Source organism: Paroedura picta, chromosome 4 (assembly GCF_049243985.1).
Source record: "Paroedura picta isolate Pp20150507F chromosome 4, Ppicta_v3.0, whole genome shotgun sequence".
Classification (NCBI taxonomy): Eukaryota; Metazoa; Chordata; class Lepidosauria; order Squamata; family Gekkonidae; genus Paroedura; species Paroedura picta.
In genome coordinates, this window is record NC_135372.1 from 68,166,552 (window position 1) to 68,178,831 (window position 12,280).

Here is a 12,280-nt window from a genome sequence, read left to right on the forward strand (position 1 = left end):
ATACTTCATCTATTCCCTGCTTCACTTCATCCTAGCAGAAAATCCCCTTTATCCAATCAATTATTATTTCTCTTTCACTTGTACTGCAGTCTTAATGTAATCTCTGTTTTCTGTTTGCCCCCTCACTGTAGCCTCTTATCTCTCCTAAGACACGGTTCAGGGGGTTGCTGGATTTCTCCTGTGTTCATCCTAGCTTTCCATGTATTCCTGGAGTTGAGGTGGACAGGAACTGTTTTCCTGTGTCATGAGAGATGCAGGCAATTACCCCAGCCGCCCCAGAGAGGCCTTTTTACCCCTTGCTGCAGCTTCAGTTTCCCTGTCTATCCAACTTTGTCTTCCCCTTTATTACCTACTTTGGAGGCTGTTCTGGATTGCTACAACATCCTTTATTTTGGCAATTAGAAAATTACTATTATTTCCAGCTGTGCAGAGATTTAAAATATGGTTGCTACTCCCTGTCATGACTGAGTCATTGGCAAGCTTAAGCTGTGGGAATATTAAATAGGGCCAGCTGAGTAGGCATGTTGCTGTACAAGATGCTGATTAATTTATATTTGAATTCTTGTAATGGCTTTTTAATAGTTAGCTATCTTTTCTGTCATGTCTTGGGTAATTTGCTTGTCCACAGAGAGTAACATACAAGCATGGGAATTCCACAATACTCCTTGCTCGGTACTCAAAGCTAAATGCTGTTTCAGTATTGCACATTCAATAATACTTATGCTATGCTTAATTTTTCAGCATCAACCAGATCTTGGGATTGGAGTCCATTTGATGGACAGGTATACATTTTATGTCTTGGAGTTCTTGGAAGAAATTCATCCAGCTAGCCAGACGAACATGAATGACCTTGTAAGTGCAAATTAACTGCTTTTACACAACTATTTATATCTCTGTTGCACAACTAAGGTATATAAATGTTTAGATGTGCAAACACTCACAGCTTCTTTTTTTCCTTATATTTGCATAAAGTTAGCTTGTAGGTGACATTATTTGTATGGGAGAAGGGGAGGAATGGACAACATGTCCTCTTCTTTGCATGGGTAGAAATTGTTAAATGAGTGTGTTGATTCAGGGGGCTGAAATCTTGGAGGTTGCAAATCTGTCCTTCAATTTAATTCATATTGTAACAAATGAATTTACACAATCTCAGAGCAATTATTTTAGTTTTGTGGGCAAGCTGGAACCTTGACTAACCCCAATAATGGTTAACATTGGTCTTATAATGATTAAACTAATTTGGGAGAAGAGTCTATGGTGTATATAAAGTCTTAGATTTAGTTTTTACCTATTGAGTTATACAGCTGGAGAAATCTCTGTTAGGGACACTGAAGATTTGATGCCATACAGGTGAAATGGACTAATGTTCTGATGTCAGACAACTGGGTAAGGCTTATATGAGTGAAGAATTTATACACTAAAGTGGAGTGTATGAGGGTAGGAAGAGAAAGTATGCTGCCAATTTCTTAGCTATGAATATACATTTTACAGTATTTTAAGATAACTAAATGCTATTGCTTCATTCTACTAGGTAGACACATAAAAGAAGATTTGGTTTTTATGTCCCACATTTTACTACCCAAAGTAGTTTCAAAATGGCTTACAATTGCCTTCTTTTCCTCTCTCCACAACAGACACTCTGTGAGGTGTTCAATGAGAACAGCTCTAGCCCAAGGTCATCCAACTGGCTGCATGTGGAGGAGTGGGGAATCAAACTCTCTGGATTAGAGGCCACCACTTTTAACCACTGCACCAAGCTGGCTCTCAGGCATTTTAGAATAGTCTGGAAGCAGTGTTCCTTCTAATTCCATTCCCTCCCTACTGAGCAGAGTGGTTCATATTCTGAATAAAGTATAACTTCTGTAATCTTAAAATGGGCTACGGGCAATGCAAGACCCTGTGCGGCTTCAGGTTGCCGCTGTATGGGGCTTCCTGTGTTAATGAGTGGCTACTCACGCACACAGCTTAGAGGGAGCACTAGCTGAATGGTTATCTATGGTTAGGAGACTTCATATCTTGCTCTGCAGATTCCAATGATGGACCTTAACTTATCAACAGGGCATAATTTATGTTTCAAAAGATATGGGCTGCCAAGGACTGCATATATATTAAATTGTAAAAACTGAGCTGTTGTTAAAATGCAATTCCCAGTATCTTGATGATGGAGGTTGGTTTAACTGTATTGCTAGATAAGATGGTATTAATTTTGCAATAAGCAGCCCACGCTGACAGGTTGAGTAGTGACATAGAGCAGAGTCGGTGACTAATGTTTGTGTTCTTGCCGCTAAAAGAATGAAGCCTTTAGTTTAAAATTATAGCAGAATACTGCCTGAACAAGGCACAAGCTTGGAATATAAAGAATTTCAGATAAGACGTGTAGCCAAATGTCTTCCTTGTCATTTTAAATGTGTTTGCCTGCTGTATTTTGTCTGTACGACATGAATTGCATTGACTTGCTGTAGTGGAGTCTAGGAATAATACAAAATGAATATGCCAGTTAGCAGTGTTAGGCATGGCTTATACGTGTTGACAGAGCATAGTTAGCTTATCCAAGGGTTGACATTGCTTTGGAATAACAAAACCATGGGTTGGGGTAGCATTGTATCCTGTCTCTACAACATCTAGAGATTCTGGTAGGAGGCAAGTGCGATGATAAGGACCGTAAATCATTTGGTTCTCACAATGTTTTTGCTTGACACGCACTATAGTTAATATACAAACTATGTAATATCTATAGTAAGTCTCAAATTTGCTGATGGTCCCACAAATTTTGAAAACTGTCACTTGTAATGGCTTAATTAAATCTTAGCAGTTAGGCAAAAGAGAAGCTATATTTATTTTATATTTTCAGTTGTATGCTATGATTCTCTTTGAGAGCGTCCAGATTCATAAAGCAGTTTTTTGATATTTTTAAGAGTGCCTTTTTGGTAGAAGCTGTAGATGATAAAGATACATCTGTTAGCTGACCTGTTAGCAGCACCCAGAAGTTGATATACTCTAGTTTTGAAAATTTTTTGTACCTACATATTGAATTCCATAGCTTTTGTAGATTATGCAGAATAATATACATACATCATAAGATAGTTTAGTTTCCTAATTAAAATATCTTGACCCAAGGCTAAAGGTAATAGTCAGTTTCATAATTAATTTTAAAGAGTATCCTTCCTTTCTACTGACCCAGTGTTTCCCTGGTGGAGCTGGATGGAGAAAATAGATAGGTGCACCATTACTGTGCCTGCTAGAAATGCCACCATTGTATACCACCAGTAGGTCCTTCCTGGGCTCTGTAGCAAGGGCCCCTACCAGAAACCCTGAACCCTGGCATTGGTCCCACCTCATTGTATGTTGACGCTGGCCCTGACTAAAGATATGTTCAATCATTTGATAGAGAGTTTTATCTCCTATGCTGGTTCCGGTTGGTCACTAGGTTTTGTCTGTAAAATCTCTTCTAAAGAATTGGGATCAAATTTGAATTCAGCCTTTTGGTCAATCACCCCTATCAGCATAATTCTAGGTAATTTGTAGGTAGCAAAGCCAGAAACTTCCTCAAACTGCTGGTGGTCTGTATTTTGATCAGTGTTCATAATTTGCATGGCCTTGATGCAGGTCACACTTTCAAGGTACATTCATTCAAGTTGTTTATTGGTGTAACTTTGGTGTAATTTTTATTTTCATGTCCCTACATAGTATTTGAACAAACACTTTTAAGAACTAATGTATGTTTGTCTCCTTTAAAGTTTCAGGTGTGTCCTAAAAGTTTGTGTGTCTCTACACCTGGCCATCGAACAGACCTGTTTCAGAGAGATCCTGAAAATGTCCTGATAACTGACTTCTTTGGAAGTGTGCGAAAAGTTGAGATTACAACTGAGACGGTTCCTCTGGATCCACATTTAGAACAGGTGGACACCAGGTACTTAATTATATTATATTCTTTCCTGGATAAACCCATTACTGTAGCTTCTTTAGCTATCTGCAAGTTGCCTTCTGCTGCAGGTGAAATGCAGGGTATAAATTTATTGAATGAGTAACTTGAAAGACTGTCTCTTCAGATGCCACCTGTGTGGCACCTCCAGTCCTCTGGTCATGACTGTGAGCCTCTCCCCTCTCAAAGGCTTGGTAAAGTTACTACTTCTGGATATTTCTTTTAGTAGTGACCCCATATATACATCAGGAAGGTATCCATACTTAAATAAGTAGACCATTTTAAAACTCCCATTAGTTAGCTGACTTTTCCTTTTGCAGTGATTGGTATAATTTTCAGCTATATCTGCCCTAAATGCACAGCAGTATCGAGCAATGTACATGCTTGCATGAGTTAGCTTTAATTTTCAGTGTGAGCATGTCTTCCAGTTTGAGACATGTATGTTCAGTATCCATACTGAAAAATTCTGCCTTTTTCTTTTAGATTGTGAGACAGTCCATAATTAACTAACTGGGAAGAAATTCCTGCTTTGAGACTTCCTACCAAAGATGTGATTTTATTTGTAGTGTTGTGTTGCCATCTGTTGGGAAGAGTGAGGAGAAACAAGTTTTTCGGTTGCAAGTTTTTCACAATATAATAGTACCTGTGAGTTGCTAAATGCAACAGAATCATTTTTTTATTTTTTTATTTTTATTTTTTATTTCCTGTGATTGTTTCACAGAAGATTCATACTATTGCATTTTTTTTAAATGATCCGTACCTTTTTTTTTTTTTTTAAGTTGTTGCATTTTGTGGCCTGTTCAGATTTGATGGCAGGGTTCTTTCTCAGTTTTCCCTCATCTGTCACATGCCCACCAGCAGTGATCATGTAGTTTCAGTTTATGGCCTGTTTGCAAGTGGTAAGTAAGGCTAAATATAGAATTAACTGTGCTGGATAACGTGGCAGTTCTAGATGAATCATGGAGGGGAACATGAGTATCTGAGATTATTTCTATTCTCACCCCTTTTCTGGAGTGGATCACATTGACACCTTTCAGCCACACAAGACTAATTCTGTTGCCATTTCCTTAGAAGAGCTTATCGAGATTGGGTAGGCAAGTAAAGATGTGAACCAATGTGATAACTCTTTATGAAGCTCTGCTGTAGAAGGGTTCCAGGACTGCATACTTAAGGTTACAGAAATTACCAGGCAATTTCTATTTGAAAGAGATGGATAGATTTTACTTGGAATGGCTCCCTAAACCCAGGAATTTCAGGCTGTTGAAAACAGTGACATGTGAGGGGATCAAAGGGAAAATCCTAAAACAGAAGCTAACACTTTTTCTCAGAGGATGCCTAGCTGAATCCTGTCTCTCTGTAGGCACTTGAGTCCTGGTTACCTTGCTCTGTTTGAGCTCTAGCTGATGAGCTTGCTGTTGTACTGCTCTTTCCTCCCCCATTCTAATTTCTCTGACAAATCCTCAGCCTCCCACTGGTTGGAAACTATAGAGATGTGCATATATAGCAGAATCAGGGCTGTGGTACTCAGAGGGCAGAACTAGAAGCTGTCTTTCACAGACCATTTATGCACTGGGAACTTCACTGCCCCAGCTTTTGTGCAGGAGCATAAATCGGGGGTGGATGAGGTGCACCAGGCCAAATGCTCCCCCATGTGGGTGCAGGTAAAAGTGGGGCAACCTGCCATGACTAAAACTCCAGCCTGCAGCACGGCATGAAACTCCAGTGCATAAACGGTCACAGCGGCAACTGATGATAATCATTTCATTTACAATAGTTTCTTTTATACTGCAATTGATATGAAATTTGTTTGTCATGTTAATAATCATGTTAATAATCATGTAAAACTGCAATCTATGGATCACACCTGGATGTTCATTATAAGAAGGGATAGAAGAAGCACAGTGCCACCTCTAGCATCTCTTGGGGTGGCATCTTCATGCAGGAAGAAGCAAAGTATATAAGCAGTTCTGCAGGCAAACTGCAGTTCTGCAGTTCTGTTTCGTTGAAGAAAAACTGTGGCCCACCACTTTGCTGCTTAATTTTTAACAAAATTAAGCCCACAGTTTTTCTCCGTGAGGTTCTAAAGGACTCTGACTGAGCACAACCCTCTCTTCCTTCCTCTCACCTGCAACCACTCTAGAACAGGGGCAATGAAATGGTAAACTCTGTCAGGTGTCTGTGTGTAGCTTCACAGAAGACTACAAGCTGTGTTATAAATTCCTTTCCCACACACCTGGCCTAGGCAATAAACAGGTTGTGGTGTGTGGGAAATTCAATCTGCAAAAAATGAAGGCAAGCAACAGTCCCTTTAAATAGTAAGTTCAGACAGAACCCTGTAGCCTAACTGTGCTTTACTTTACTGCACTTGCTAATTTCTCCCTTGCCTTTATTGCTGTTTTGGGGAGGCATCTTATCTGGGGTTATGATTCCATGGGAACAGCTGTGGTAAAAATAGGTTGGAACGCTTTTTTGTTGTTGAGATTTTGGTTCTGTACATACTAAGAAAGGTCTAAGCCAGAACCTTTAACTGTAAAAGTGTCAGTTTCCCAGATCAAAGGGACATGTATATCAGAATGTGATGGGAATTTTGCTGTAATTAGCCACTCCTGCTTGTATATAATATAGTTTGTAAATTCTAACCATTTTTCAGCATGTTAGAAGGCAACTTGATTTATTATTATTTCCTTAATGGGTAGTAATGTAAAAAATCCCGAACACCAGCTTTGATTTTTAAAAAAAGTCTGAGAGATGGAAATATCACTGTAATTTTCTTTGGAAAATTTTCACCATAAGCTTACTTGTAATATGAATCTGGAAGAGTCTGGATTTAAAAAAAATTATATTCATTATAGTGAGAAGTAGTTGTTTTTGCAAAACCAGCTGTCTAGAAAGAGGCTACTAATCTTCCAAAGCAATACTGCCTTAGTTAAGAAGGCTGAAGTAGTAGTAGTTGGGCCTCATGGGAAGAGTAAGGACAAAGTTTCTCTCAGAGGCATACATCGATCTGGCAGCCCAGCAAATCTTTGTTAAAAGCAATTATTGAATTGTTTACAGCTCTACTGACTCATTAAAGTGCTGAAATTCTGTCTTGGGATGTTGCATTTTTGCACCTTGTTTCTGTATCTCATAAATTTGTCACTTCTGGAGAAAGTACATATCACTCTGTGTGGTACTGTATTGCAGAGCACTGCTCTTCATTAACTCCTTGCATTAAAATTTCATCACTTTTCTGTATTTATGCCTGCAAAAGACTTGGCTGAAAGGTGTGTGTGTGCATATAAGGTCAAGCAGCATAATAGAAACTGACAAGAGTATGATGAATTGAGTAATAATAAACTAGGAGAACTCTTGAGAGAAGAGGTTAATATATTGCTTAGGTGAATGCTTTTAAAACTAATTCACTCATTTAATTTTGAATGTGTGTGAACCATGTATTCCCACTGCAATACTAAAGTTGTATTTGTGAGCTCAACTTCCTGTCAAATTGGTTTGTACTGAAGTTCTGACCAAGTTTCCCCAAACAGATTCTGTATTCTCCTGTCATACTAGTAGCTAGGTAGCAGTTTCCTTTTGTGGTAAAGTATGTTGCTTCAGTAATGTATAATCTGTTGCTATATAATAAAAAAAGGAGGCCTGTCTCAGACTGTTGCACTGGAAATAGCAAATTCTTCTTTGGGTAGCCAGAGTTTGTAGAGGTCTTGAAACCTCATGCGGCAGCATGAGACTTAGTGGTCTCCAAGAATGTGGTAGCAATCATGTGACATCAGTAATTTTATAAGAAAAAGAGGACCCAAAAATCAGTGGTATGAGGGACCTCCATACCACAAGTGTATTGATATGGATGGGAGGATGTTCAGACCGAAAAAAGGCAAGAAAGGATATTTACAGGGAGGGTGGCCTGTGAACTTTCCTGTGTGAAAGAGGAATTCTCTGCACCATTGAGTGTCTGCCTAATTGTCCCACTGTTTGCCTAAAAAACCCCAGGATTTTTGGCACCCCTCCTCTTTATGCATGTATACTAGTATCAATTAAAAGGCAGCCAAAGTAAATAAACCAGTTCTACAGGGACTGTTCAGTTAAATGCCAGTGTAGTGATTTCCCTTTGGGGTTGTTTGTAGTACCAATGCTTTCTATATCTGTAGATCATACTTTATGCATAGAGGCATGCAGGTGCAAATATGAATGGCCTGTTAATTGGCAGTGGCACCTACAAGACATACTTATATTCTGTGCCAGACTAGTGATGAATCTCAAACATCCATGCCATGGGATCAGATTTATTAATACAGTCAAAAACCAACAAGCTGTGCCAAACAGATCTATGGCAAAAGAGTAGCTTTTGGGGAGTGCTAATGTTTCTGCCCCCCCCCCCCAATAGCTCTTCTCTCTGTGTTTTCCCTATCCCTGCCAGCAGCCACTTCAGCACCATGTTGCCCCTGAACAAATCTTCCTGCTGATTAGGTAATCCAAACCAGTAAGTGTTCTTAAGCTGATGTGCTGGCATAAGTGTCCCCTAAGTGTCCAAGTCACACTTCTTGAGTATATGCTGATGTCACTGAAGGAATATGAAGTTCTACTCAGAATGGATGGAAGGGAGGCGGCACCTCGTTTTTCACTGCCTGAAGGAATCTCCAAGCAGCTAACATTCACCTTCCCTTCCTCTCTCCACAACAAACACCCTGTGAGGTAGACGAGACTGAGAGACCTCTAGCAGGACTGCTTAGTCAGAACAGAACTATCAAGGCTGTGATGAGCCAAAGGTCACCCAGCTGGTTGCATGCAGAAGTGCAGGGAATCAAACCTGGTTTGTCAGAAGCCGCAGCTCTTAACCCCACTATACCAAGCAAGAAGATGCTTGTCCAGGTGCTTGGCAAAGAAGGCAACATGTTAACACCTAAATATTTGTTGCCCTTACATTTCATGTTTGTGTTTTGAGCTTTATATAACCATAACATTCATCTGAATTGTCATACCGTTGTGCATTATTATTTACCAGCCGAATTTAGGCCAGGAAAGGACGAAACAGAACTGGAGGGGGCAAGCTTTTAAAGCTATGATAATTGGCAGGTTTTTGAGTCAGAGGATCAGCATTTGTGTTTGAAAAGATCAGGGGATAGGAGACATAATAGAAACAAGGGAAAAGAACAAATCCTTAGAAATCTAGTAAACTATTATACCTGTATTATTCCTTTAGAAACACAATCCCGCTTAAATTTGATCAGAATGTATATGGCTGTGTGGCTGTGAAGTTGAGGATGGGGATTCCTAGATCAGAGTGGGGTTTTGTTGGCCATATATTCTAATATGTGTTTTTGTTGTACTTCTTGATCTCTTCACAGTCTATTCTAAAAACTGTATGATAAAGCTGTCTCTGTTTTACCAGAAGATGGCGCTTGTACCAAGCAGAAACTTCAGTTGGTCCTTATTTCAGGCTTTCTTTCAGGAGGTTAGGAAGAAATAGGCTGAAGTGCAGCAATGTATGTTATGCCAAGTAATACAATATTTTTGTATTATTTAGTCAACTCCAAATGTAAATGGAAATAAGTAAAACTCATGAACTAAATTATTCAGATAATAAACAGAATATAGGAAACTATGTTTAAAATCTGTTTCTGCCTGACCTAGATGTCCCTAGCTAGCCTGATCTCCTCAGATCTCTGAAACTGGTTAATACTTGAATGGGGGGCTGCCAAGGAAGTCCAGAGTTGCTTCACGTCAATAGGAAGCGACAACCCACCTTTGTTCGTTTCTTGCTCGGAAAATCCTGGGGGATTGCCATAAGTTGGCTGAGACTTGATGACACTTTCCACCACCAATTGGTTTCTGTTTGACTCATCTCATTGCTGTAGTTGAAGCCCCTAATCATACTTTGATTTTTTAAATAGTTTTTACAATCGCCCAACAGTAGCTAGCTGTCCCCCTTGATAAGAGTGCTCATTCTTGGCTTATTATCTTCAAACACCTTGTGTTACGTATATTTTAACATCTTCTTCTTAAAATAATACTGTTAGTTCATTCTCACTGCTTTGTATTATACAATAATTTGCATTGTACTATGGATCCTGTTTTCAGGTGGTTCTGGGGGATTTTGAGAGTCTCTCTGTGGGGGCCCATGTAACTATGTGGAATGATGGGCTGGCTGGGACCATGTGCTATGAGGCCTCCACCTCCTTGGTTTATCAGGGAGTTGGGTGACATGAAGCAGGCTGGAAGGTGACTTGGGCTGTGTTTGTGCAGGACCTGGGAAGAATCCGATATAGCATATTGTAAAGCTAATTAGCAGGTCTATGAGCAGGTTGATAGCAGTGACAGTCTTTCTTGTCTGCCACCATTGGGTCAACATAATCTTATCCAGCTCATTTGTTTAAAGTGTTTTGTGACCTTACAACACCTAACTCTGATCCTGCAGAAGATGAAAATCCCACCCCCAACTGTGAAGTTTTTGTAATGTTCTTTGCTGACAAAATCTCATTCATGCTGATTTGGAGGGCAAGTTGAGTGCAGAAGTGTTAGAAGCATCCTTTTGTTATGGATAGTTTCAGATTGATTCTGCATGTGAATGCTGACAAATGAGAGGGCCATTGATTATTAGCTAGCAGAACACAGTGTGCAGGTGCAAATTTTGACATTTGCTGGTGCCAGGTTTTGCTAGCTGTCTTTATGGTAATACGCCCATAGCAGCTCTATAGCTCCCTCCTGGCACTGGTTGCAAAGGAAATGGTCATCCCTTGGGGAAACCTGGGATATTCCCTGTGAACTGCTGATATCATAGTGTTTTACACTTTGGCATCCTTTCAATAATTATAATTTCTTTCTATGATTTCTTTCACCTGGAACAAACTTGGTTAAACACCATGGAACTTTTGGCGACCTAGTATTTGAGAACTATGCCGCAAATGTTTGTTCAGAAAACTTGTTTTTAAGAACGTGTACACGTTAAGAATTGGCAATATTGCTTGGCTTTCTTGTAATCTGTTACGGAAGTATGTCTTTTCTGTTCACCTGATTAGCAATTAATTGGCTTTACAAAACTGCTGAAAAGAGCACTGTACGTGTTAATGGAAAATTGAGAGAAATTCAGTAGGGAGCAACAATTTTATCAATAAAACAAATACAACTGCAAATTTTAATACTGCAGAACAGAATTGGCATAGCAAAATGTCATGGGAAATGAATGGATAAGAATAATAGAGTACCCTCAAGAGTTTTAAAAGGCACTGCATACATCTTGATACTGTAGATAACTGTTTCTCTTCTTAATTTAAAAAATATCACTTATACTAGCTTCAAGGCCCACTGTAAAAATGGGCTTTGAAAGGGGGTGGTAGGGAGGAGGGCTCTTGCAGAGCGCAGGGCAGCAAAGTGGCAAGCGCAGGAGGGGGGAAATACCTGGGGGCTGCAGACCTGGGGTGGGGGATGTCCATTGGAGGGGAAGCATGCCTAGAGGTCTCCTCCCCCTCCCTCCCCCTCAGCCACCGGGGATCTCCCCCAATCTCCCTTCTGCTTTCTCCCTCCTGGGCCCGGGTGGTTGTGCCACGGTTCACCCTGGAAGAGACGGCAGTGTTTGAGGGTGCAGGCCCCCGGTGGATGGCAGGGCATAGGGAGAGGCAGGGCAGGGCAGTGGCTGTGGCCCTGCCTGTGTGGGCAAGTGCCGCTCGGGCCTTGGGTTGGCTCCTCTGCTGGCACATGGGCCCGAGGTGGCGGGCCAAGGGCTAGGCAAGCAGTTGGGGAGCTTGATGGTGAGGGAGGGAGGCACAGGAGGTGAGGGATAGGCAGGGTTTACTGACCCATGGCAGGCGCCGCCTTTCCTGGTCTTCAACTGTGCAGCGCTCAGCCTTGTGCTGCGCAGTATGCTGCCTGGACTGCTGTTGGAGCATGGGCTGTGGCCAGGTGTGATTGCAAGGTAGCAGGGTGAGGACGTGCTGGGCAGGCAGCAGGCGCAGGGGGCAGCCTGGGCGGTGAGGGAGGGAAGGAAGTGCAGGAGGCGAGTGCTAGGCAGGGCTGGTGTAGCCACAGTGGTGGGTGCCTCTCCTGCTCTCTGGCTCAACACCGCTTGGGCGAAGCAGAGGGCCAGCTAGGGCTCCACAGGACCGGCTGCCTCAGCACTCAGGCCGTGTGTGGATGTGAGGCTCTCTGAGCACCGTGTTGCCGCCTACTGGGGGTGAGCTGTCTAGGGTCCAGCCCAATGACGGTGTGGCCAGCTTTGTTGGACGGAAACAGAGGCTGGCCACCAGAAAGAGAACCCACCCACCGGCCGGACATGCTCCGCCCAGGAAGGCTCTTCACAAATATTAGAGCCACTAAGTGGTAAGGATGGTGGTCTAGTACATAGTAAAGAAGAAAAACAAGAGTGGCTAA

General features: G+C 41.4%; 1 protein-coding gene across 2 annotated transcripts in view; it reads left to right on the forward strand.

Annotated features, from left to right (window-relative positions):
• Window positions 1-12,280, forward strand: part of PIGK (phosphatidylinositol glycan anchor biosynthesis class K) — a 138,236-nt gene that overhangs the window by 32,105 nt on the left and 93,851 nt on the right. For both annotated transcript variants that reach the window (XM_077333293.1, XM_077333292.1), the window contains 2 exons: window positions 742-852; window positions 3,738-3,910. In XM_077333293.1, the coding sequence (XP_077189408.1) occupies window positions 742-852; window positions 3,738-3,910 (284 nt within the window). The remainder of the gene's footprint in view (window positions 1-741; window positions 853-3,737; window positions 3,911-12,280) is intronic.